This window comes from Ursus arctos, unplaced genomic scaffold, assembly GCF_023065955.2.
Source record: "Ursus arctos isolate Adak ecotype North America unplaced genomic scaffold, UrsArc2.0 scaffold_2, whole genome shotgun sequence".
In the NCBI taxonomy this organism is placed as follows: domain Eukaryota; kingdom Metazoa; phylum Chordata; class Mammalia; order Carnivora; family Ursidae; genus Ursus; species Ursus arctos.
Window position 1 is genome coordinate 2,986,835 of NW_026622874.1, and position 27,983 is coordinate 3,014,817.

Sequence of the window (27,983 nt, forward strand, 5' to 3'; positions counted from 1 at the left end):
TTTTAAAAACTTCTCCATGCTATAATCCAACAAGCTATTTAAAATACTACCTATGGAATTCTAAGTGATTATCAATTACTGTAACTTGCAAAAAGGATAATAGAAGTGATTAATTTCCATTCTCAAGCAGACCACTGAAAAGGAGCTGTTTAGAAATGAATAAAATATTTGTATTTACAAAAAAGATGGTTTTAGAAAAATATTAAAATAATAATATAGTCACCTCACAGTAGTTACACACAACTTGGCTATTTTGACCAAATATGCTGAATATTCATGGACTCAATGACATATGCCAATTACGGGCCAAGCACTATGAAGATCCTGAGCATAGTAAGAAAAATGAGTAAGAAACTCTATATACAGCACATACCAAACTCTGTTATTCCTCATTCTGACACATGTAATGATAAAGTAATATTTCACAAGTGGTATAAAGGTTTCAATCAGGTCCTTCTGAAGCCTAGTTGAACAAAAATGTTATTATAAACAACGAGTAAAATAGAAATAAGCCTATATTTCATATGTTTTGATATGAAATACTCTATAAATGAATCCTATTTCTAACTAATACTAAATTGGGACGGTAAAAGAGAGAAGCAGCTACCAAAAGCTGGCTCAAGATAGTCAAGCGGTACTTGGCTAAGAGGACACTCTACCTCCGAATCTCAGGGTTTACTGTTGTACAGAAACTCAGTTAAAGAGCTGAGTCTGAATTCAGAACACTTGACACTTTAAATCACCAAGTTTGAACAAGTGGGCCAGTAAACGGGAAAACTTTGGGTTCTTTTATGTATGCTAGCCATAATACGAAATCATGAACACATCCTACAGCTTCCCCTAAAATGAAGAAAAATATGGAAGTTTTCAGAACATGGTTCATGTCTGAACTCTCATTCATAAAGGGGACTCTTATTCCTTTTTTTTTTCAATATTGTATTTTTTAAATTTAAATTTAAATTCGATTAGCCAACATATAGTACACATCATTAGTTTCAGATGTAGAGTTCAATAATTCATCAGTTGTGTATAACACCCAGTGCCACATCACGTGCTCTCCTTAATACCCATCACCTGGTTACCCCATCCCCCCACCACCTCCCCTTCTGCAACCCTCAGTTTGTTTCCCAGAGTCAAGAGTCTCTCATGGTTTGTCTCCCTCTCTGATGACTTCCTATTCAGTTTTCCCTCCCTTCCCCTACAGTCCTCTGCACTGTTTCTTATATTCCATGTGTGAGTGAAACCATATGGTAACTGTCTTTCTCTGACTGAATTATTACTCAGCATAATACCCTCAGCATAATAATACCCTCCAGTTCCATCCACTCAGCATAATACCCTCCAGTCCCATCCGCTCTTATTCTTAAAGGGAATAGTGGTTAATAAATAGATTAGCTAATATTTCTTTAGAAGAATATTTTCCTTTTAATTAAGTAAAGGTACCAATTCAAGCTGGGCCACATCAAAATTTTAAAACCCAAAGCAGCAGCTTAGAATAGCAATACCAAAAAGCTATTACCCAAATGATTAGCTATGATTTCTGGAACTATTTAACACATAAGAAAAAAGCATGTGTTCTTATATGAAATGCCAGGTAGCTAACTCTTATTATATCACAGCCCATAATACTTTCCAGCAAAGTATTTGTTCCACTGGTACTTGAGTTAGTTATACTAAATTCACATGAGCAAGTTAAGCTACAAGCTAAATTTCAAGTGTTCTGTTTATTTTTACATGTTCTGAGCCACCAATGACCAAGTTTATTTGAAGCTGTAATTACTCTGTAAACCTGGAGGCCAATTAGAGGATGGTAACATGCCAGATCAAAAAAATATATGCCAAAAAGAATTTTTTTCTATCACCTGTTCAGAATTTATTAAAAATATTAGATTTTATTTCAACCTCTAAATTTCTTTTAAAAATGCTTTCTAACAGTCAACGTGAAAAAAATATAGACTCCATTTATAATTAAATCACATAACGAACTAATGCCGTCAGTTATAATGATCATAACGAGAATGTATATTTGAGCCCCCAAATATAATACTATTGTGGATATTCTTTAAAGGGGCCAGAAAGCATTTCTTCCTTTTGTTGCCCTGCTTCTCCCTCTCCCACTCCCCCTGCTTGCGTTCCCTCTCTCGCTGTCTCTGTCAGATAAATAAATAAAATCTTAAAAAATAAATAAGGTTTTTACTACCTAAGCAAGAAAAGCATAGTGTGCAATTAAGACTCAATGCATCAATCCTAAAGAGATTCATTCGGTCCACAGAGAGAGGAGTGGGGCAGGTGCGCTGGTAAAGAGCAGGTCCCGCGGAGGATACGTGTTCTGTGATCACTATGTGTCAGGCACCGCAGGCCCTGCTGGTTCCTCAGTGTCCCCCATTTCATCCGGAGGACATGCCTATGAGGCTTTCTTGTCCTCTGTCCCATAAATGAATGAACCGAGACTAGCCAAATAACTTCCCCCAAAACACACAGTTTGTAAGACACTGTATAGGGATTCACCCTCAGGTCTATCTGAATCCAAATTCCATGCTCTTCTGGAAAGAATAAACTGCTAGGAAAAGGGTCTTAAAGGCTAGTAGCCACCCGTCCAAGGGATGGGGCAGTCCTCTCCATCTTCTACACCTCCCATACCTTCCCAGTGCATGACGCTCCTCCCTTCTAGGACATCTCTTCTCCTACAAAGAAATCCAGGACATTTCCCACCTGAGAGGGCCCCAAAGCATTTGCTCCTGGCTCTGAACACAGCCTAAGGATGGACAGGTATGAGGATTATTCCCTAGCAGGATCCAGACCCTGGCACTTCCTGTTTCTCCAAGTAGGCATGTAGAGGGAGGGTGACCGAGAATGAGGAGCAGAAGGGAAAGAAGAAGGTAGTTAAGAAGGCAGCAGAACCCCTGGGTGCTCTTGCTGCTGGGTCTTACACCCTGCGATACCAATTAAAGCTAGTAAGATTCCTCAATTATTGATGATGGAAAAGTAATCGCCAAACTTGCACTGATCCAGCTCCATGTTTCTAGTGGTTTCTGTCTGAAACATCTCTCTGGTACCCAGAGTCAACATAGCCTTCTCCATCTAAGGAAACAGGAGAGAAATCCAGGACGTTCTTACACTGTATCTCATTACACAACAAATTCTGTAAGTGAGGGAGTGGGACTGTGTTACTAACACTACACTGTTTCTCACTTTCTGAATACACATTTCAAATTCTGACATTTTAACTACCGTAAACTTCATTACCCTCATTTTAACGTGGGATACTATTTGTGGACTGAAATCATGACAGGTTAAAGTGAACCTCTCCTGGCACATTTTTCTTTAACGAATATGGTCACCACAGAAACCACCCTTTACCGGAAGTAGACTTTCAGAGCCGACATGTTTCCCAGCAGCGTTCCTCCATCTTGTCCTGTCCTCCAAATCCTGCCTCTATTTAAACAAACAAAGGAAACATCCCCAGGGTCCTCTACAACAACTGCTCTCTGCCCACACTCCGCACACTTGAAATTTCAAGTAAAAATAGACTATGGTCACTGTGGGACAATAATTAAGATACGAAGCGACGTAAGGCATTTACTAACGAGAGTTACAAGGGTCAGCAAAACATGTAGGTGACTCAAAACACATGACCAGGCAAGTTGCTTTTGGGGTTTGTTTTCTGTAGTATTATAGCCATGGACTCTTTTTTTTTTAATTGTGGTAAAAAACCATCAACAACAACAAACCACAAAACAAAAAGTTACCACTTTAACCCTTTTGAAATGTACAATTCTATGGCATTATGTACATTCACAATGCTGTGCAGCCAAGCTGGTGTTTGAACTCACTGCTGTATTTACTCTCATTATATAAATCATCTATGCTTACTATAGGAAAAGTCATAAACAGGTATAGCTAAAATGAAAAGAAAATTAACCATCATCCTACCACACAGGTATAACCTTTGTTAATGGTTTAATGTATATCCTTTCAGCTCTTTTCTAAGCGTTTTTTAAAAATCACAATGAGACCAGGGGCGCCTGGCTGGAGCCGTTGATTAAGTGTCCAACTCTTGGTTTCGGCTCAGGTCATGATCTCGGGGTCCTGGGATCAAGACTCGCATCGGGCTCCCTGCTCAGCAGAGTCTGCTTCTCCCTCACCCTCTGTCTCTCTCTCTCCAAAACAACTAAATAAATCTTTAAAATTAAAAAAAAAAAAAAAAAAAACAGAGATAGAGACCATAACATATGGGACATATTAGGTGAGTGCTCTGTTCATTTCATATGTTGCGAATTTTTCATTTAGATAAATGAAGGTCTCCATCATCCCACTGAACCGTGGCTCAGAGCCCTACTATACTCAGATATCACAGTAGGCAGCTTATTATAATAATTCACGAAACAAATAGAAGGGGACCATCAGATGTAAACAGGATGACATCTAACCATTTTAACATAGCTTGCTATTGGATACTATGTTAAAATCTGAAAAATAATCATAAGCACCAGTTTTGTTTTAACGAAACAAGAAAAACTAATTCAGATTTGAAATATGATGAAAGTGGGATTTGACAGCAAAATTTTAAAAGAATCTGACAAGAATGTATATTAGATTCCAACTTTTCTATGGACAAGGTCCATGCTTTTTCATTACCTAGTCCTGTGCCTAACACAGCCAGTCTCAAATGAGCAAACATAACGAGAGAATATAGGACGAATTCAGTCATGTAACTAGTGAAATGACACTTCATTGAAGCCACCAGCAGAGACTTCCAGAACAGGGGACTTTCCACAAGTCAAACAGCCTCGTCTCTTTACTGAATGAATGTAACCAAAGTGGGGGTGTTGGTAGAGGACACGGAACTCTTCCAGACCAGTAGAGGCTTAAGAGACATGCCCATCAAACACATCATGTGGTCCTTAAACAAGCCAGCTGTTAAAGATATTTTAGGTGATAACCAGGGAAACCCGAATATGAATTTTTTATTTGATAATATTAAAGATTTCTCAGTTTTATTAGGTGGATAGTGGTACTGCAATTATGTGGGGGAAATTCCTTATTGTTTACAGAGATCTGTACTCAAGAATTCAGGTATAAATGTTGTTAATATCCTAATTTACATTAAATATTTTAACAAAATGATAATGTAAGTCTGGTGAAATGATAACTGTTAAGTCTAGGTAATGGATATAGGAGAGTCCAAGCAGCTATTCTATTTATCTGTATGTCTGACATTTCCCATCATAAAAAGTCAAAAATATGTCAAATAATATTAGATTTCTTCCTCAGAGTACAGACCAAAATAAACTACCAAAGGCTGACAGTGGAAAAGGAAATTATTTTTAAAATATAAAATATACAGGAGAGTATCAAAAATAAAGCCACTTCTAGTTAATTAAACTCATTTAATGCAATTGAAACTTCAGAATATTTCATCGGGCACTGAAGTTGATAGGAATCACTGCTGGAATAATCAGCTTTTTTAGCATCGACTCTCATTTACAACTTAAATGCCTTGCGCACGGAGTGCTGCTTTCCCTCCCCTAACTGCCCTTGCTACTCAACACCACGAGCTACAGTCGTGGCCTTTGTCTGTCACCTCTCCCTAACCAACCAGCAAGGCTGTGGTTAGGGTCTCCCCTAAAATCCCCTCATCAGACATCTTCTCCTTGTTCTCATTTCTGAGCTGCACCTAATGTTCTTAGTCCCCCTCCTTCAGGTCTCCCCCCCTCCACTCCATGGTCCCCAGGACACCAACTCGCCCAGCTTCGCGTCCATCTCTCTGACCACTCCTGAGTATTTTCTTAGCATCTCTTCTCCCAACTGAGCTGCTCCCTTAGGCTCAGTGCTTTGTGTTACATGTTTCTTTTCTGATAATTTTGTCCTTGGTAAATTCAGACACTCATTAAGCGAATATTTATTGTGTGCCCAAAGCATGTCAGGCAACAAGCTAGGCACTGCGGGTACAGCGGTGAACGAAACGAAGGCCCTGTTTTTCATATCACTTGGATTTTACTGAGCGGAGGAGTAGTCAAGCAATAACCAAGCAAAACCATTAATTTGTCACAGAGCGGGCGCTCACAAGGATTACGAAGAGAAACGAGGCAGGGCAACAAGCTGAAACGACAGGGAGATGGTACTACTTTAGAAGGAGGGTTAGAAAGGGCTTCTCTCAGTAGAAGGTGGGAAGAGCGACGCGGCTGGAAGGAACAGGAAGTACAAGGACCCACAGCTGGAAGGAGCCCACAGGCGTGTCTGACAAACAGCAAGGAGGCCAGGGTGGCTGGAGGAAAACTGAGTTCAGAACACGGTAGGAAATGAGGTTAGAAAGATCTCAGATGATCTGGTGAGGGCTGCAGATGTAATCCTGGGGAGGTTCTCTTGGGGCTTTGCCTCAAATGTCACCCGATGTCTGATGATTCTCAAACCTGAACCTTCCATATGGCAAAGCTGGCAACTCTCTCCTGAGGCCCTATTATTACCTCATTCTCAACATACCTAAACAGGTTTCATTTTGTGTTTTTGTTTTCTATTCTTCAAACTGAAAATTACCACATTGACACAGAGTTTCTACTCAACTTATTTCTGTGTCATTTTCCTGATCACCCAAGAAACACACAGTCAGTCATCCTTGACACTCTTCCAACACATAGCTAAGCCAGCAACCTTCATCTTAATAATTCTTTCATAATGTCTCTTTCCACTGATGACAGCCAACCAGACGCTTACCACCAAAATCTGGACCCCTGAAATGGCTTCCCAGACGGTCCCCTTTGCCCACCCTCCTCCCTGTCCAAGGTGTCCCACATATTACCAACCTGATTAGTCTGACTCAAACTCTTATTCCATAGGTCATTATCCTCAAAAATCTACTAGTTTCTGCAAGAGAAAGCTCAATCCCATTAATCTGACTTTTAAAGCTACTCATAAGCAAGCTGGAACCTTTTTATTTATTTTTTATTATTTTTTAAAGCTTTTATTTGTTTATTTGACAGAGAGAGAGAGAGAGGAAACATAAACAGGGGGAGCAGCAGAGGGAGAAGCAGACTCCCCGCTGAGCAGGGAGCCCAGCACGGAACTCGATTCCAGGACCCAGGGATCATGACCTGAACTGAAGGCAGATGTTTAACGACCGAGCCACCCAGGCGTCCCAAGCCGGAATCTTTTTAAAACTTTATTCCTTACCATAAAAGCAATGAGTACTCTACCAGAAAAACTACTAAAATTGATAAATGAATTCAGTAAAGTCACAGGATATAAAATTAAAATCCAGAAATCTGTTGCACTTCTGCACGCTAATAATGAAGTAGCAGGGGCACTTGCACCTGGGGGGCTCAGTCGGTTAAGACTCTGACTCATGATTTTGGCTCAGGTCATAGTCTCAGGGTCATGAGATCGAGCCTCACGTTGGGCTCCACGCTGTGTGGAGTCTGCTTCAGATTCCCTCTCCCTCTCCCTCTGCCCCTCCCACTCACGCTCTCTCTCAAAAATAAATAAATAAGTCTTTTTTAAAAAAATCAAGTATCAGAGAGAGAAATCAAAAAATCCCCTTTACAACTGCACCAAAAACAATGAAATATCTAGGAATAAACTTAATTAGCCAAGGAGGTGAAACACCTGTACTCCAAAAACTACAAAACACTGAAGAAAGAAATTGGAGACAACACAGATAAATGAAAAAAGAATCCATCCTCATGGATTGAAAGAATAAATATTGTTAAAATGTCCATTCTACCCAAAGCAATCTACAGATTTAATGCAATCCCTATCAAAATATCAACAGCAGTTTTCACAGAACTAGAACAAATAATCCTAAAATTTGTGTGAAACCACAAAAGACCCCAAGTAGCCAAAGCAATGTTAAGCAAGAACAAAGCTGGAAGTATCACGATCCCAGATTCCAAGTTATACTAGAAATCTGTAGCCATCCAAACAGTATGGCACCGGCACAAAAACACATGCATAAATCAGTGGAACAGAGACCCCAGAAATAAACCCATATTCATTTCTTCATTTTATCTGTAACAAAGGATGCTAGAATATCCAATGGGGGAAAAGACAGTCTCTTCATCAACAATGGTGTTGGGAAAACTGGTCAGCAACACGAAAAAGGATGAAACTGGACCACTGTCTTACACCACACACAAAAATAAACTAAAAATGGATTTAAGACCTAAGTGTGAGACCTGAAACCATAAAACTCCTAGAAGAGAACACAGGCAGTAATGTCTCTGACATGAGCCACAGAAACATTTTTCTAGCTGTGTCTCCTGAGGCAAGGGAAACAAAAGCAAAATTAACCTACTGGGAATACACCAAAATTAAAAGCTTCTTCACAGCAAAGCAAACCATCCACAAAACAAAAAGGCAACCTACTGAATGGGAGAAGATATTTGCAAATGACATATCCAATAAGGGGTTAATATCCAGAATATATAAAGACCTTACACAACTCAACACAAAAAAACCCCAAAATAATTTGATTTAAAAAATGGGCAGAAGAGGGGCGCCTGGGTGGCACAGCGGTTAAGCGTCTGCCTTCGGCTCAGGGCGTGATCCCAGCGTTATGGGATCGAGCCCCATATCAGGCTCTTCTGCTATGAGCCTGCTTCTTCCTCTCCGACTCCCCCTGCTTGTGTTCCCTCTCTCGCTGGCTGTCTCTATCTCTGTCCAATAAATAAATAAAATCTTAAAAAAAAAAAAAAAACGGGCAGAAGAGCTGAATAAACATTTTTCCAAAGAAGACAAGCAGATAGCCAACACAGACATGAAAAGATGCTCAACATCAGTCATCATTAGGGGAAATGCAAACCAAAACCACAATGGATATCACCTCACACCTGTCAGAATGACTAGAATCAAAAAGACAAGAAACAACCAATGTTGCTAAGGTTGTGGAGAAAAGTGAACCTTTATAGACTATTGGTGGAAAGAGAAACTGGTACAGCCACTATGGACAACTGTATGATGGTCCCCAAACAAATTAAAAAGTGAACTACCGTATGAACCAGCAATCCCATTCCTGGTTATATAACCCAAAAAATTAAATCTGTTCATAACAGCATGATTTATAACAGCCAACTTATGGAAACAACCCAACTTCCCTATGACGGATGAATGGATAATGAAAATGTGATATATATATATATATATATATATATATACACACACACCTGTGATTTCATGGATGACGGATGAATGGATATGAAAATGTGATATATATATATATATATATACACACACCTGTGATTTCATGGATGAACATGGATGACATTGAGGGCATCACAGTAAGTGAAATAAACCAGAAAGAGACAAATCTTGTATGGTAACACGTGTGGAGTGTAAAAAACAACAGGGTACTTTCTCCTTATCCATCCTTCTTTCCTTCCTTCCTTCCTTCCTTCCTTCCTTCCTTCCTTCCTTTCCTATCTATCTATCTATCTAATCTATCTATCTATCTATCTATCTAATCTTCACTGTCCCTTAAACATTCCCTGATTCTCCTTTTTCTTTAGGGTACAACACAATGATTCAACAGCTCCATCTGTTATGCTGGGCTCCCCACAAGTGTAGCTGCCGTCCATCACCACACAACACTATTACAATACCATGACATATTCCCTGTGCTATACCTTTTAGTCTGTGACTTACTCACTCTACAGCTAGAAGCCTATACCTCCCACTCCTCTTCTCCCATTTTGTCCATGCCCCCCAACCCTCCTCTCTGGCAACCATCAGTTTGAGCTCTGTATTTACGGGTCTGCTTCTGCTTTTGTTTGAGTTCTAAAAATCTCCCTGAGTATTAACTTCAGGATTTAATTCACACTGCTTCCCTCACCTGAAACACTTTCCTTCCCTTCTACCTCACCTCTGGTCCCTGAAAATCTCAAATGACCCCAGTCCTTACTCTCTACTCCTGAAGATGTAGTGCACTTAACACGCATACTCCACACGCTGGAACCTGATCACGCACCATTACGCAGACTGTTTCATGGGCATCTCCTTAACTGTACTGTAAGCTTTGGGGGACAGGGTACTTCTAATTGTTGTTTCATTCATCACAGCCAGAATTCAAACAAGCTTCAGAAAACACTTCTGATGCAACAGACCTTATGACAACTAATCCTCTTTTTCTTGTAAAAGAATCTCAATATTTTCAAGTTCATATGCCTTTAGAAATACAATTTACTTTATGATTCCTCCCCTCTCACCCAATCTTACTTATTTCTTCAAAATCTAATTGTACAGTTCAGTTTACATATGTGTATAAACAAATCCTGATAACTTCAATTTGAAAAAAAAGGACTTAAAGCCTAATCAAATCCTTAATTGTACAATTACAACTCTAACACTTAAGAGATAGCTTTCTTTCCCTAGTAGGAAGGATTAGATTTAGATTATAGAACGGTTAAAAAGGATTTTTTCCTTGGAGAAAAAAGGCAGGCCTATCTATTCAGAGTAAAGCACAGAACTGCCCAAAAAACCAATGAATTTCGGAAGATTATAAACCAACAATCCTATTAATTTCACTAAAAACATAGGCCAGTGGTGGGTATTAAGGAGGGCACGTATTGCATGGAGCACTGGGTATTATACGCAAACAATGAATCATGGAACACTACATCAAAAACTAAGGATGTACTGTATGGTGACTAACATAACATAATAAAAAAAATTTTTTTTAATTTTTAAAAAATAAATAAAAAAAACACCCACATACAAAGATAACCAAAGAGTTATTATTACATCTGACCTATCTGGAAAACCCTTAAATTCTTGTAACTTTAAGGAGAAGATAGATATCTCTCCGTTTCCATTCTGGAATTCTGACTCCAAATAAGTTATCCTGACTTTAAAAGGTTTGAATCGCTACCGGAAAGAAGCCTCTGGGTCTTTACTGTAGCACAAAAACACTTCATTTCAAACTCGGGTCTAAGCGGTGTATTGCACAGCAAATGAAAAGCCTACTTTGGACCAATCAGTTCATTCGGCTCCAAAAAAATCTCATCTTCAATCTTTCCACTTTACATCAGTAGGGAAACTTTGCTTTCCACTACATATTTATCCAAAACATATTCTTTTTAAAGAATTAAGTCCTAAGTCATTATTTTGGCCTATTATCAGCTGCTTCACCACAACACTAAGATTTTACATGCACTATTTTCTCACTTAATCTTCCCAATAACGTTTCAGAGTATTTTTGTCGTTTCCATTCCACAATAAGAAAATGGAGTCCGTCTCGTTTTTAAGTTGCTTGTTCAAAACCATCAAGTCATTAAGATAGTAAAATGGAGTCTCTAATCCAGATTCTCTAGCCCTAAATCCGTGGCTCTCCCGAGTATGGCACACACTGTTTTAGGACTGTTAGCTAAGTACAAGAGAGGAAGTGCAATTTTATTTTCTTATAACAAGCTCTGTACACTACACTTACTTGTTTTCTGCAATTAAATTGACAGAAACAGGTGACATACAGAGAGTACCGAAATCGTTTTCCCTCAAAGAAAAAACTGACCAAACTTCTTGGTTAGTATTTGTGCCCTCAAAATAACTGCCATCTATTGTGAGAAAATTACACTGAAAAGCACCAATCAACTTTGATCACATGATCCTAGGACAGGGACAGCTCTAGCTGGTAGATCAACTGTCAAGGAATAACACTGTTTCAGAATTTCTTTATAGAAAAATGTCTCTCTGTCAGTATTAAATTATCGGTACCAGGCTGAGAACACATTTGGAATATTTATCGGCCAAAATGCTAAAAACCGAACAGGAATTAACATGTAACACGTGCCTGGAGTCTGATATCGGAATATGTCCGAGCTTGTCAATCTAAACCAACCCTGCACATTTCCTAAAATAATCTATCTGTAAGACTCAAGAGCCATTGGTAGGAAAATAATAAAAATGTAAGTTCTTACAAGGCACTGACACTGCAAAGAATCTGTGAATTCCATCACTAATACCGTTTAACAAAATGCCCCACGTCCACAGGACGATGGTGAAGCTGAAAGGACACCAGGCGCATGACATGATGCTATAAAGACAGCATTGCATGTTAATTTTCAATTACTTTATAAGAATATCCTATAGAGATAGAAACTTCAAACTTCATCAGTGAGCTTTTGGAAGCAATAACTGTTGCTGGTTGGATGATTCAATTATCATAAACTATTCTGGCATGTTTCAAAAGCATTGCCATTTTAAAACATAAAAAATGTCTAAAAATGCAACCATAGTAATAGATTCTGAGAGCATGGGGTGGGGGGTGAGGGAGAAAGACAATAACAAATTGGTCCAAAAGGACACTGAGACTTCATAGTTGGAAGACTATTGTGCTGACAATTAGTAACAGGAAGCAGAGCACAAAACAAGTGAATGAAAAAAGCTGAACCAGCAATGAAAGACCTTATTATAGGGCAGAAACATTATTGTAATAAAGGGGCAATGTCCTCTCCTCCATGAAACTCTCACACAGCCACCCTACCCTCTTTTCTCTCTCCCTGCATTTCATTTTTCCATTAGCATCTGCTCGATTGTGTATTATTTCCAACCCAAAAGAACGCCTCCATAGCGGTCCTAAATCCAAGGCTTCCAGGTCCTTCCCCACACCCCAGCCCTGGACCTCATTTAACGCTGCTCAAATAAATAAATAAATGTGTTTAAATTAACAAAAAGGGCAGGAAAAAAAAAAAACAGAAAGGCAATGATTTAGCATGTAACTGCCAAGAGAGCAACAGAACACGTGTCCTTCAAGTCCAATTTGTTGAAGATGCAATGATCGTTAAGAGTCACACTAAATATCCAGATGATTCTGCCTTAAAAATTAGTGTTCCTCCTATGACTTCTCTGACATAATGAGAAGAGCAAGGCTGAAATGGTTCACACACTAGTGAATCCTCTTGCCTGAGCTTCAGTTTCCTTGAGGAGAAGGAGCCAAGAGCTCTGAAACACATCTTCCCATACCAGTTGAGAGTCACAAGATCTGACCCCCAATAGTGACACAGAAACTCATCTAGAGTTATGGAAAGCCCACACCCTCTAAACTGCACACACTAGAAAACCTCATACATCATGGCCCCAAGGCAGCCTGAGATGCTTTAGTTGAACAGTGGGGTGGGAAAATCACTGGCCTCAAAGCCTGAAAGCCATGGGGTTAGTTTTCAGCTCTATCGCTTCCTAGATGCATGACCACTGGCAAACCCCAAGAGCCTAGTTTCCCCCACCATCAAGAAGAGCTATGAAGCATCCTGAAAACCTGCTAGCAGGACTAACAACACATAGGTCAAGGGCAGAGCACACAGGTGCTCAACAAGTGGTGATTACCATTATTGTGACTTCTCAGTAGACTGAATGTCTCAAGGAATTACTGTGTGTTGCTGAGAGGCAGATCATGGAACATTACAAGAAAGGACTGCAGAGATCCTTCATCGTACCTCCCTCACACCACACAGGACATAACTCTGGAGTCCTGGGGTGGTTGTGGGACCAGCCAATGTTACATAATAAACTCCTGTCAAATGACTGGCCGCATGCCTGTCCCCTTGCTACAGCGTAAATAAGAATTTCTGTGACTTAAAATCCCCTCTGCAGAACACTGAGTCTGCTATTAGCCTCGTGTGTATAATACTGGGCACAGCACAGAGTTTCTGGGGGTGCTGACTAGACATTACTTGAAGAGAGCTGTCGTCTCGGAGCCCCATGTACGATTCAACGCACTCCAGCCAGGTGTGGATGGACCAGAACCCAGATCGCAGCTCTGCCCTGCATTTGCTCTGAGGCTCTGGGAAAGTTTCTTAATCTCTCTAGGTCTTGGTTTTATTATCTCATTTGTTTAGGCTTTTTTAGGTGATTTTATTTCATGTTGTTCTTGTCACGACAAAACGTGATCACATAAATAAAGCACCTCGTACAGAGCAGGCACTTAAAAAATGTCAATTCTCTTTCCTTGCTTCCTTAAGTGCCTCTTAATTTCCTATGTATGAATTATAAAATGGCACAAAGCACCAAATATGATGGGCATATAGTCAGTTTTTACTCTACAATTTTAAAAAACTAATACATATAAATATCTCCTTTCTTTCTAGAAAAAAAATAAATAAAAAATTAAAAAATTAAGTTAAAAAATAAATATTAAACACATAAATCAGGTAGATATCCACATTCAACTTAACCAAAAATGGTCTACAAACGTAGTCAGGTCGTCAACGCATGGAGTCAGAATGGTGCGCACGAAGAATTATTTTTACCCTTCAGAGACAGAAGGGTGTCAGGCAGGAAAATGCTGGGATCAGTAATAAGATAAAACAGCAGTGCAGGGACCCTCAGCATCACAGGCTGGCTTGTGTTGTGAGGTGGTACGCGCTCAGTTAATTTTTTACCTCAAAGACTGAGCTACATGGACCTGTTAAGAATTAACTCCACGTAAAAGAGGGCACAAGTGTGTGGATAAGCCCACACAGCTGCTTCTCGCACGCAGGCTGCAGGCAGAGAGCCTCCCCCCAGCGCCCATCGTCCCCTCCCCTCCACGCCACCTCACCTCTCCTTTATGTAAGAAGTCAGGGTTTTGTGTTTTTTTAAGAAACAGATAAAGAGATAATGTACCCTTTGCCAAGCGAGAAGCTATCATTTAAAACCTTTCCAGCTGAAGGAAAAACGCTGCCTTCAGGATAGGATTTTAAAATGGAGTATTTCTTTGCATCAGTAAAATTCTCTGATGCTCTAGTAGGAAAGACGACGAACAGCAATGTTCCTGCAAGAGCCGCACCCGCAAGGCCAGGTAAGCTAACAGGGGGCCTAGCGCCTGACTCCGACCCTGAGAAAACACAGTGTCTGCTACGATCACGGCATTCTGCTGCAGATTTCGAGTGCCATATTTATTCCTATCATTTATCCTTCTTCCTCCTTTGATATTTTTCACTCTATACAGGGATAAAAAAATAACATACCATCTGGAGCTTTCATTCATATCTGAGGATTTCATACTCATTTAAATCAACAATAAGAGATTCAGCCGAAGTTTCTCAGAAATAACATTTCAAATTAATGCTATTCCTGTTACCTGAAATGTACTTCATCTTGCGAAATCTTACTATTTCTCTAAACAATCTCAATTTCGAAGAAGGTCTTCTTGATGAATCGCCCTTTCCCAAGCTCTTCTCGTTATATTAATTGTAAAACTTACTTCAGGACTGAACCAGAAGATATCTCAAAATACCAATTCTAAGGGTTTGGGGCAGACTTTTGCTACTGGGTGATCAACGCTCTGAACCCAGACGGGTGGGTTTTGAAACGAACACAGGCTCCGAGCTTAGCACTCCGTGAGACAAACGGGCTAAAATCCTGGCCCTGCCATTTGCCAGATAAACGACCTCAACCAAGTCACATAACCTCCCTCAGCCTCTTAAGTAGAGAACGTGATACCTCAGAGCGCTGAGAGGATTAAATGAGAGGGCCTGGCCCATAGCAGCGCTCAAAGAAAGGTTGATTTCCTTCCTTATTTTGTTCTTTTTTCCCTCAGTATCTGATAGTTTGTTGAGAACACAACAGACCCTCAATAAAAACTTTCTAAATATCCATCAGAACTTAGGTTTCCTAAAAATACATTTAAATATTCACTGTGATAACTCCCATGTTTCCAAGTTCTGTTACTTTAAATCGTATGCACACAAGGTAGGAAATTTCAAAAACAGAATACAGTGTGTAAGGCTGTTGGGGTGTCAGGGAAAGAGAGTCAAGAAAGGAGTCCGAGGCAAAGTGTTTTAGAATAGTTCAGTGAAAATAATTACATGTAGGGTGTTCTTTTATGTAAGTATCTTTGGATCAATGGTAGTTAACTGTTGACCTTAGGACAAGTTGAGAGAGAGAGGGAGGGAGGGGAAGGGAAAGGGGAGAAGGGAGGAGAGGAGGAGGAAGCTGAAGAGGAGGAGGAGGGAGGGAGGAAGGCTGGCTCTGCCAGGGTCCCCGTTTTCTCCTCACATCATTTAACATGAGCTACTGAAGCCGATCACTCCTTGCCTGCCTTCCCCTTAGAACAAGCCCCACGGCATCCTCCATCTTACAAAAAAGTCATCATCTAATGGAAGACCCAAATTAATTTAAAAGTGTCCCCCAATGGATGATAACCAAGGGATCCTCTTAGGAAAGTCAGAAAGATTTGGAAGATTTTATTACTTTTATTAAAAAGCAAAAACAACTTCTGACTAAAATTAGGCATAACAACAGTCACAGGGACCATCCCCCTGTGGAAGCTCTGACTTCCCAAGGCTTGAAGGTTTGAAGAATCTGGTCTGCACCCAGCTCCTTGGAGGCCAGACCAACGGAGCTGCCCCCACAGCGGCAGTGATCCTTCCTTCCTTGGCCAGAGGCAGCCATGGGCATGGTCTGGGGGTCTAGCTCATGTGAGGTAGTCACAAGAGCCAGGCATTACAGATCAAAGTCCTTGGCATTAAATGAAACTGGGATTTCTCCCCCCGGCCAAGCATGAGCAACTGTCCTCAACTGCAAGAGAGTGCTGCAAATAGTTTCTACCTCAATGTTCTAATGATCTTTAAAGAAAACCCAACCAAGCAGTTTCCTTCCCATTCCAATGTAATTTAGCTGGACAGGGAAGAATGGCTGCCATTTAACTCAGTGGAGCAAAATTACTGAGTATCTCCCATCCTATATGAATAGTTTTATTTGCATAGCGCTTCACAGTTTACAAAGTGTGCTCACATACAGCACCTTATTTATTGTTTTTAACAGCATCTCATTTAATCCTCATCATAATCCTGAGAAGTAGGCATTATTAACCTTCATGCTTAAAGATGACAACAATGAAGATCAGAGAAGTTCTATGATTTGCCCAGGGTCACACACTAGTAAAGGAGCAGAACCAAGACCCAAACTCAGGTCTTTGGACTCCACGTCAGATGACCTTCCGGCATACAGATCTCCTAACAAATGTAGGAAATGTCTTAAAGGAGTATACACCGTCACTGTGCTCTAGAAATTTATCACTCTCCTGGGTTGTACTTAAGCCCCCCGCCCCTGCCACTAATTTATATTCCGACAAAAGAGAGTCCGAATGTAAAGAGCCAACTATAAGATTAGCTTCACGTCAGTCAGGAAAGGGGGTGAGGGAGCTCAGGAAAGCTGGTAGGGAAGCCATGCGCCCTCACAGATGTCTGACCAGATCACCGACAATGTTCTAGTGAAGGAGGTACTATAACAGTGAGATTATCTAATAGGAAACTCACATGAAACACACGCAAATTTATGTTTGTAAAGGGCATGGAACTGACGAAATCTTTGGAGATGCAGAGGATAACTCCCACATGTAGGAGCTGGATTTGAAACTCTGGACTCCAAAGCCAGATCCATGAAAACAGGATTCTACTTTTTCTTTTTGCGGTATAATACAAAAAAAAAAAGGGAGGGATGGAGAGAAATTCTGTGGAAATTTTTTTTCTTGTGGTATTAGGGTGTGATTTGGATGACAGGAAGAAAATATGTGACTAATTATGGCATTATTATTCTTTGTAATTACCTAAAAACGATCTCCCTTTAAAGTGATTTTTAAAAAGGTTTGCTCCATTCCCCCATTCTAAACTTGGTTTTTATGGGTTAAAATTTGCAAAAAAAATGAACATAGTACCACCTACAAAACTTACAGGAGGAAAATCTGACTGCAGTTACACTAAGTCACTATGTGATCAATTTTTAAGTAAGGCATCGATTCCACCATACAGTGAGGTGCTGCTATTACCAGACGTAACTTTCCGTCTGCCTAAGAGTCTGATCATATTTGGGGTGGGGGGAGGAGGGAAGCACCAAATCTCTGAACGGTCAAGTACATAAAATCATTTAAAAATCACTGAAAACAAAAACGAGGTTAAGAACTTTATATGTAACTCAACCTAACAGAATGTAGCAATGTCTGTCGAAAAGAAAATGTATGCAACATTACAGAGTAATAGAAGAAAAAAGGAGTACCGAAAATATATAGAGTATAAACACAGTTACGATTTGGGCAAATGTTTAATTGTTGGTACATAATACATTAAAAAACAGGAGCACCTGGGTGGCTCAGTCAGTTAAGTATCCATCTGTTGATTTCAGCTCAGATCATGACCTCAGGGTCATGGGACTGAACCCCGATTAGGACTCCATGCTCAGCAGAGTCTGCTTGGGATTCTTTCTCTATCCCTCCGCCCACACGTGCTCTCTCTCCCTCTAAATAGAATCTTTAAAATAAAAAAAAACACACATTAAAAAAAATTCATCTTTCTTTTGTGGAAAAGGGAGAAATTTGGGATTTTTCTGAGTGAGGAAATGATACCTGCAGAAGAACTTTTCTTTGGAAGATGAATCTATCCTATACATTGCTTTCAAATTCCAGAGAGGAGAAAATGTAAAGGCAAGACATCAATTAGGAGACTATCAAAATAGTCCAGTTCTATCAAAGACTATCAAAACAGTTCCAGGCAGGAACTGATGAAGACCTGAACCAGGATGGTAGTCGTGAGTTTGCACCGTAATACCTTCCAACCGACAGACTCATGGAGGGAAAAGCATGGTTTGCCTGCAGATACACCCCTTCTATTATAACCAGGTAGGTTCCTTTTTTTTTTTTTTTTTAATCAAATACTAATTTGGACACCTAATGCTTAAAAGCCTCCTATGGTTTCCAACTGGTTTCTATTAATAATAAAACATCAGACCGGTATTCAAAACCTTTTATGATCTGATTACAATGTATCTAATCTTGTTTTTTCCCCAACATAAATTCTCTATCTACCTAGGATATTGCCTATTCTATTCACAAAATTAGCTGCTCATTAATTCCAGACTTCATACACTTGCCTATGTTGTTAACCTCACTGTGAATGTCCTCCTTCTTCCAAAATCTTAAATACCACCCATCCTTCAGAGCTCCTGTTAAAATTCTCCCCTAGTCACCCTAGCTTACCTTTACCTATTCTCTCAACTTCTGCAGCCATTTATTTTCTATAAAATTCATTCTGGCAACTGATCTCATCTCTTCTCCCATTGCTATGTGTTCTTTGTGTATGTCTTCCAGAGTCGATGACAAATTCCTACATTCAGACACTGTATCTTATACTCCTTTTAGTGTCTAGTATGGTTCTAATGATCGATAAACCCTTTAAAAGTGAGCTATTCTGATCTCTTGTAATCCTTCTATATTTATATAGTATAGAGTTATTCTAGATTTATAGGGTTGTTATTCTAAGTTGTTATACTTTCTGTAAGACTAAAAATCAAGCCACAAGCAATTTCTCTATCCCCATGAGCAGCTACAGTGGAAGCATTAGTAGAAACCAAGTGAGGGGCGCCTGGGTGGCTGAGTCGTTAAGCGTCTGCCTTCGGCTCAGGGCGTGATCCCGGCGTTCTGGGATCAAGCCCCACATCAGGCTTCTGTGCTGGGAGCCTGCTTCTTCCTCTCCCACTCCCCCTGCTTGTGTTCCCTCTCTCGCTGGCTGTCTCTCTCTCTGACAAATAAATAAATAAAATCTTAAAAAAAAAAAAAAAAGAAACCAAGTGATTTTTCTCCATATTTAAAATCTCTGTGTCTAATATTTATTCAGAGGTAAAGGGTTTTGTTGTTTTTTTTTGTTTGTTTTTTGTTTTTTTGTAGGCTTAAGCCCCCAAATTTCCTTACTTTCCTACAAAGAGAAGAAAAAAATAGGTTGGTACGTAAACATTTCATTTCACTTTTAAGATTTGCCTAAGAAATGCAGACCAACCTATTTTTTGAAAAAAGGAAAGGTTTTGGAGAGGAAAGAGATACCGTCAGAGTGGGCCAAAATTTGCAACACGGAATAAGGTAGAATTCTAGGAGGCGCTGCTAGGGACCCAGGCCGGCACCTCTCCCATGCCCCCACTGAGAGTAAAAGAAGTAGTTCAAAAGTAGGATGAGCCCCGAGATATATGGACAGATGTTCGAATTCTCCACTGAGGAACTGTTTTACTTTGGAGTTGGGCTGGTCACTGTTAACATGTCGGAGACCATGACTCCTGGGTTGACCAGCTATTGCGCTCGAAGCACGTGTGAGCGCAGCTTTGCGTCAGTGCTGGTGTAGACGTACCCTGTATTACCTTTCGGTCACAATGAGATATTTCCTGTGCAAAGATCATCTCAGTCTGTAATGAGCAACTGACCAATCATAATTCTGATTAGAAACGCACTGTGCTTGAAAACAATCACTACTTTACTTACATGTCCACAGCGCTGTCTTTAGAAGGTACCCTCACCTACAGTTCATATTTGATCCACCCAAAGAAAGATGAAGATCAAATATTTGTATCCACATTTTAGGGGGCTTGGAGAGTTTACATTCTGCATGCCAAAAGATACCTAGCAGTTTAAAGTAATGGAACTCTGACCCCAAATCAGATCTTTAATCTAGGGAAAACAGCACCAAATGGGGGCGGGAGAGGGAAATAAAATGTGAACGACAGGAGAGAAATCTGAATTCTAACCCTGATACTTGGCTAACACTACCTAGTAAAGCAACCTTAAACAGATCACTAAATTTCTAAAGGCCTCCTTTTTCTCATCTAAAACAGGAAAAATCTGGACTAGATGTTTGCAGACATTCATTCAAAACTGGTTATTAAGCCCTAATATGTAGGCACTAGGAGATTTAAGATAAATAACAGTAGGCTCTTTACCCTAAAATAACTCGCAGATTGGTAGAGGAGACATAACACATGAACAAATAACCCCCAAAAATGTGATAACAACAAAAGAGAACAGCTTTGTGAAGGGCAGGGAGAACTGATTTAGCAAGGACTGAGCCTGGGAACTGAAATCTGAATTAAATCTTAAAGGATGAAAAGAAAAACCATCCAGACAAATAGAGGACAGAAGACCAGTCCAGTGAGAGGGAACCACAGAAACAAAGTCTCAGAGCGGGACAGCCGAGGAGTTTGCCGCAATGTGACCGGCTGGCAGAAGACACAGGAGGCCAGAGCTGAAAGCAAAGGTCAGCCTGAGGAGATGCCCGCAGGACACCTGAGGAAGCTGGACTCCCTCCAGCAGGCAGTGAGGATCCAGGGCAGGGTGCACAGCGGCACAAGTGAAGTCAGAACTTAACTGTACAAGGGCCACTATGACAGTCTCAAGAAGTAAGGGTGTATGTGGTAGAACCTAGAGGCAGGGTGTCCAGTTAAGAATCTCTAGTAGAGATGGTGAGGCCTTGCTCTAGGGTGATTATAGGAAAAGATGGACAGAAGTTCAAAAAATAAGAAGCCAAATCAGTAGAAACAAATGAACTGGGAATGGGGTGGCGATGTGGGGGAGGGCGAAAGGCATGGAGTATGTCCAGGCTTCTGCTCAAGACAGAACTGACATGCCCAATACAGGTGAGAGAATTGACAAGATTATCTTGAATTCCGCTTAGGACAGGTTGAGGCCCAGAAATACCTGGGGAGAGATTTCCAGCAGCCGACTGAATACAGGACCCTAGTGCTCAGGAGAGAGGCCTGCCCTGAAGATACGTCTTGTGGGAATATGCTGCCCGTAGGTGGGAACTGAAACCTTCCAAGTGAAAGTGACCCCCCCCCCACCAGGGAGAGGATACAAAATGAGAGGCGTCCTTGACTAGAACCCACTGATATACCACAAGCCACACAACAGGCAAAGGGAGAACAGCAGGAGAGAGAGACATCCCAGAACACAACGGGAGAGGTCATGCCGAGAGAGAAGCAGGGACCAACGGCATGAAATGCAGCCCGAGGTGTCGACCCAGGAAAAGAACAACTGAAAAATGTCTGCTCGTCTGAGCAGGTAAGTGGTCACTGGAGAACTTACGGAGATTGGTTTCAACCAAGTGACTGAGAGAGAGAGCAAGACGGCAGTGGATTAAGAAAGAGAAACAAGGAGCATACACCATCTTTTGGGGAACTTTAGATCAGAAAGGAAGGAATGTGAAATTTTAGTGAAAATTGGAAAGAACCTGCCGGTTCTCCTACTTCCCTTTTTCAGGTGGATAAAAAGGCTATTTTGGTCAAATTCCAGTAAAACCCATATATATTAAATTTGAAGTAACATTTTTAATTATCAGGAAAACAGAGGACTCACATAGCTCTCAGTGGAATATATGTATGTAACGTTTCCCAACATACCTTAGAAATACCTGGTAAAATCATCTCTTTTTTCCATATACTCAAGGGGGCTGGGGCCAGGGCCAGAGGGAAACTGTTGGCCAAGTAACCCTCCCTTACCCCAACTCTTCCTTCTCTTAATGTCTCATAAAAAACATTCTTTGTCCCCCTCAGCCTGGAATATCCTTCTCCCCTACTTTACTTAACTCCTCTTCACTCCTCCAGGGCCAGCTCAAACTGCCCCTCACAGAACCACAGCACGTAGGAGACAAAAGGGCCTTGAAGTTCGTTACATCCAGGTGTTCCCACAACGCTGAGCGCTTCAGACAATGACCCATCCATGGTCATACTCATGCCCCGTGGCAAAGCTGAACTTGGAACGACTTCTTCAACCAAAGTCCATTTCACTACTCATCATTTCTTCGTGTCAGTTTAAGATCATGTTTTAAGTCAAGTTTTAAGAACCATCAGTCTTAAACCGTTTATTTGGTCTAAGACCCATGTCAGTACACTTCTAAAAACGAAGGAGCTGGTCTATAAGATCACTTGTTCGTTTGAGTCAATTATCTACAACCACTTGATTATACAAGTCAAGATTACAGATGCGACTAATATTTATTTCGTGGATAGGCTGACTGTCAGTCACTAAATCGGATCTCTCCCCGAGAGTGCAGCATTTACTCCAGCCTCTGCCAGTGGAAGTGTTGGAGCAGATGTTGGCAGACTGTGACATACAGTATGTCTTTAAAACTTGTTGGGGTGTGAAATTTCATAAGGTCAAAAAATGCTGCATTTTGATCAGCAGATACAGGAGTTCTGTACTTTAACAAATTATTTCAGACAAACCGATACCATTTGCTAGTAAAATAGAGAAACCAAGAAACTGTACTGGAGATAATGTGTGCTGTTAGTGTTTTAAAAGCCAATTTCTATCCCTTTAAAGCAAATGTTCACCCAAAAGATCTCTAGAATGAAAATGTGCTCTTAAGTCATTACGAAATATAAGATATTATTTCAACTGACAACAGGATTTTAAAAATCATTTTCTACTAAAAGAAAGCCATAAATATCTAATAAGCATTCTGGTTGGGGGGGGATGGTTTCCTTAACTAATACATACATATTAACAGTGTTCTCACTTCTTAAAAAACGAAATCCCTACATAAGAATCCATTCATAGAAACAGAGAGGTGTCTGGGTTGGTTGGCTGGTTTTTGAAGTTAGTATTCTTGTCACTCAACTGATTTCACAACCCCTTTGGTTTATTGCTTTATCTCATTCTTAAAAAATATATATTAAAAGATAATACCCATAAAGAAGGCTGGGGCTCTATTCAATTTTAAAATGACTTTTATAACATTCAAGGACTTTTGTTATCTTGCATTTTTCATTGCTCCTATTTGATGATATTCTTCATTTTATTTTTTTGTTTCAATCTTTACCTCCAGTCTGTTTCAGATGTAACTGACAGAAAGCAACATACAACCAAAATCAAAATTAAGAATGCTGACTAAAGACTTGATCTCAATGGTATAGACTTTAGCTCTTATGCAAGTTTATTTTAACCTAACGTAACTTTTTCAAATGCTTTATTTCTGAATTAACACCGAACAACCCTTTCGTTGATTAATCAGTAATACAACAAGCCTGAAGAGCCTGGTCATACCATAGCAATGATAACTTTTGCCAGAATCACCAACAGCAGCATCTTTCAGTGTATTCTGGGCAATGGTCAAGAAAATATATAATTCCTAAATAAATTTTCATTACAAACATTTTCCTTAGATAATTGTAAGGAAGAAAAATTTAACTTCAAACACAAAATCTCCCCAGAAAATTTCCGAAGTAAATCACTTGTTTCTCATCCTATGATCAATGAAAAGAGCAAAGATCATGACAGGAAACTGATTAGAAATGTACCAGGTCCTGCAACAATCTTGACAACCAAGTTCACTTAGCAATTGAGTTCAAATATCCCTGTTTACATTTAATAAAGAAAAACTGGAGGTACATATTTAGGAAACTGTATTTATCACATTTAATTTCTATATTCAACTATATTGTATTATGTAAGACCATATATCATCAATAATCCCTATGGTAAGGAATTGAAATTGTATCAAAACTGGAAATTTCCCTGCACTAAATACAAACCTCAACTTTTTCATAGGCTTCTCCTATATCGTAAGATCTCTGACACATGAGGTCATACAAATAAATAAATACAAGGTGAATCAACAATTATAATGAACTTACTTGCCACTGAAAAGTTGTTGAGGGGATAAGGTAAATCCACATCTTGAGGTTTCTCTTTATATCCTATGAATGAGCCATCTGTCTTCAAAAGGAAATATCTTGGCCTCCAGTTTTTTATATATTCTCCTACATGAGGAAAGCATGCATGTTAATGCTGGGGAAAAAAATGAACAGCAGCTTTTATGTGAAAAATAAATTATGGTACAATATATGTCCCACAACACTGGCCTCCAAAAATTTAGTTAGGCAATTTTCTTTTAACTTAGCTTACAAAAGAAAATACATAAGCCTGCAATTAAGATTCAATAAAAACTCAAACATGTTTTGTTTTTAATGATTTCACACTTTGATAATTCATTTGCACCATTATTTCTTCAGAGAATCATTCATCTGAGTACACATTTTGTTCAGTTTTTTCATTTTATCAGATGGTTGTTAGAGCATATTTCAACCGTTTTAAAAAGCCTTGGTAAATCATGCACACACAGTATCAAGGAATTTCGATGAAAGACACTTATCATAAGGAGGAACATGAAATAGATGTTTATCTTCCATGTACTACTGACTAATTGCGTCATTTTTTAAGAAGAAAGGGGGAAAAGTCTGTTTTCATTGTTAAATCTTGATCATAACTTGTTTAAACAACATTTTATTGTTCTGAATAGGGAAATTATCTTCTGTACAATGCTGTAAATAAGTCAAGGAAATGAAAGAACATGGGCTAACAGAGCTTAAAAACCACACACACACTCACACAAACAGTAATAACCGTAAGAACAGATGGTACAAGGCCAAGCACATAATAGTCAATAAACGCATATGGATCAAATTTTAATATAAACTATCACCTAGCTACCAAAATATACCTTTTTAGCAACCAGGTCACAGGCTGCTTACGTAAGGGACTCGTCTGAAGTTTAAGAAACAGAGGTGCTCCATGACTTCACAAGAGATGGAAGGCTATCTGGTCTCAAAACTGTCACTTCTCTACAGGATATTTCTACCTGGTTCTTCGCCCTCAAATGCTGAATAACAGTCCTGCAAGAAACTGAACCCAGTTCCACTTGCCCTACAAGTCGGCTTCTTCCCTGGATCCCAGTTACCCAACTCAAGCTAACGTGGGGCTGGTGCCCTCTCCGTCGGCTAGGCCAGCGCTGCCTTCGCAAGGGGACCTTCACGCCTTGCCTTTCTGCCGTTGTGCTGTGCCTGTCTCCCTGTCCCGCCCTCAGCCCTTCCACCCTCCCGCATCTATCCCCTCCAGATTAATCCCCGGCCTGTGTGTACCACTTCGATCTACATTGCTTTTCTGCTCAAAAATATTCTGACTCCTTCCTGTTTAGTACAAATCTCTCAGCATAAAACATAAACAACTCCATAATCTCACCCCAACATAGATTTCAGATGTGGGGTGTTCCTCTGGGACAGCAATTCTCAAGCTCCTTACCTCACATCTCTTTACACCCTTAACCATCACTGACAACTCCAACAATCTATTTAGGTAGATTATGTTTACTGTATTAGGAACTGAAAAGAAAATTTAAATGCCTTTATAACTTCCTTTAAATATAACAATAAACTCATTAGGTGTAACATAACTAACATATTTTTATGAAAATAATTACATTTTCTTAAAAAAAAATCAGCAAGAGAGCAGAACTTCTTTCCATTTAAAAAAACTCTCTTTGATGTCTGTCTTCACAGAAGATGGCCAGGTTCTCCTACCTGCCTCTGTATTCAATCTCCTGCGGGAGGTTGTTTTGGTTTAAAACACAGGAAAGAGACCTGGCTCCACAGGTATGCAGCCGGAAAGGACAGGAGTATTCTGATAGTTGAGGCTCTCTTTCTTTGAAGTTTCCTGAAAGGTTAACTGCAGTGTGGAATTGGAAGCCATGCCAAGGAACCTGCTGTCATATGAAAACCCACTGGTCTCTGTTACACATCAAATGAATCTTTTACCCACGATGCATGATTTTGCAACTTCATACATGGGTCCTTTAGAAAACACAGCTCCCCTGAGTTATGCTAATCTTCCAAGTCTTGACACGTTTGGTTAGGCAAGTATCATCAGAAAAGTAAGCACTGGAAAGCCATCAAGCTCACAATGGTGATTATATTCTAATTTTTGCTTCAAAACTTGATTTTCCCCATTGGTCCTAATTCCTGTCAGTTTTTTTCCCTTGCAGTGACGTCCTCCAAGTGCCCACCCTGGTGCTTACCACTTGGTAGATGCTGAGTAATAATCTACCACGTGAGCGGAAGAGCGGAAGTGAAAGAGATGCATACCAGTATCACCCCAGCACGTGAAAGGCACTTAATTAAAGGGAAAGAAAAAGAAAACCTGATGTCCCTCCTCACTTTGCTTTATTGAGAATACATGGCCCTAATGTTAATAAACACATGCCAAATTTATAAAACCAGAATGTTAAATTCACACTTCCCGTTACAAAGATGAAGCAAGTTCCTTTCTTGTTCATTTTTTTTTTTTTAAAGATTTTATTTATTTATTCGACAGAGATAGAGACAGCCAGCGAGAGAGGGAACACAAGCAGGGGGAGTGGGAGAGGAAGAAGCAGGCTCATAGCGGAGGAGCCTGATGTGGGGCTCGATCCCATAACGCCGGGATCACGCCCTGAGCCGAAGGCAGACGCTTAACCGCTGTGCCACCCAGGCGCCCCTCCTTTCTTGTTCATACTTATTTCACTTTTCCATTTTTACTTTAGGACTCCTACATAAAATTTAAAGTCATTAGCTATAAACCTCTAATTAGTAATAGCATATTTAGATTTCAAATGCTCTTGCAAAACAGTAACAGATTCATATTGGTATAAGATGCTCTAAGTGTATCAAACTAAAAAATAAGCAATAGTTAAGTATACAAAAGATAAAACAAAACAAATTTCTCTCAAAAATTTAAAAGAAAAATGGGATAGCACTATTTCTCTTTTTATGAAAGTGCTGAAAACACATAATCAAGAAATATAAAATTAAAAGAAATGAACATCAAATTTTCATTTCTAAGACTAATTTCCTGTCAGCCACTAGTGCTGTCATGCTCAGTTGAAAGACACAAAACACTAACACATAAATCTTCTATCTTTTTTGTTAAACAAATCTTAGGAAATTTAGCATATTTCATGTGGTCTACAGCAAGACTTGTGGTTGCCAAAAAGTTCTTTTAAAAATAAATCCATTATGTATCCCTGACCTATAATACATTACACCAAGACAGTGCAGGAGTCATTCAGAGTCAGGAATAAAACTGAAAAGTCAAAATTTACAAGGTTGATAAAATAAAAATTATTGTTTCTCACAAATTTTGATCAATAATTTTGAGTTGGTTCAGTTAAATCAGTCAACAATTGTACTGTCACAAAGAGCTAACAGTGGATCTCCAACTTCAAGACTTTTGATTTTTGATTGTTATTTATAATATGAATGGACTTCCTAAGAAGACGTTTAGAGTACATTTACTTATTTATTGGTTCTGGGTCCTAGAGACACAGCAGTGGACAAAAAAATAAAAAAGACAAGGACTCCAACTCTGGGACTTTCTCTTCCAATACTACACCAGGTTTCAGGCACCCCCTAAAATTCAGAGAAGGCTTCTAAATACTTCCTGAAAGCAGATCCTCTTT

The 27,983-nt window shown here is 39.7% G+C and overlaps 1 protein-coding gene across 6 annotated transcripts in view; it reads right to left on the minus strand.

The window, feature by feature from the left end:
* Positions 1-27,983, minus strand: part of AKT3 (AKT serine/threonine kinase 3) — a 304,406-nt gene that overhangs the window by 148,200 nt on the left and 128,223 nt on the right. For all 6 annotated transcript variants that reach the window (XM_026509582.4, XM_026509579.4, XM_057315024.1 and 3 more), the window contains one exon: positions 24,349-24,474. In XM_026509582.4, the coding sequence (XP_026365367.1) occupies positions 24,349-24,474 (126 nt within the window). The remainder of the gene's footprint in view (positions 1-24,348; positions 24,475-27,983) is intronic.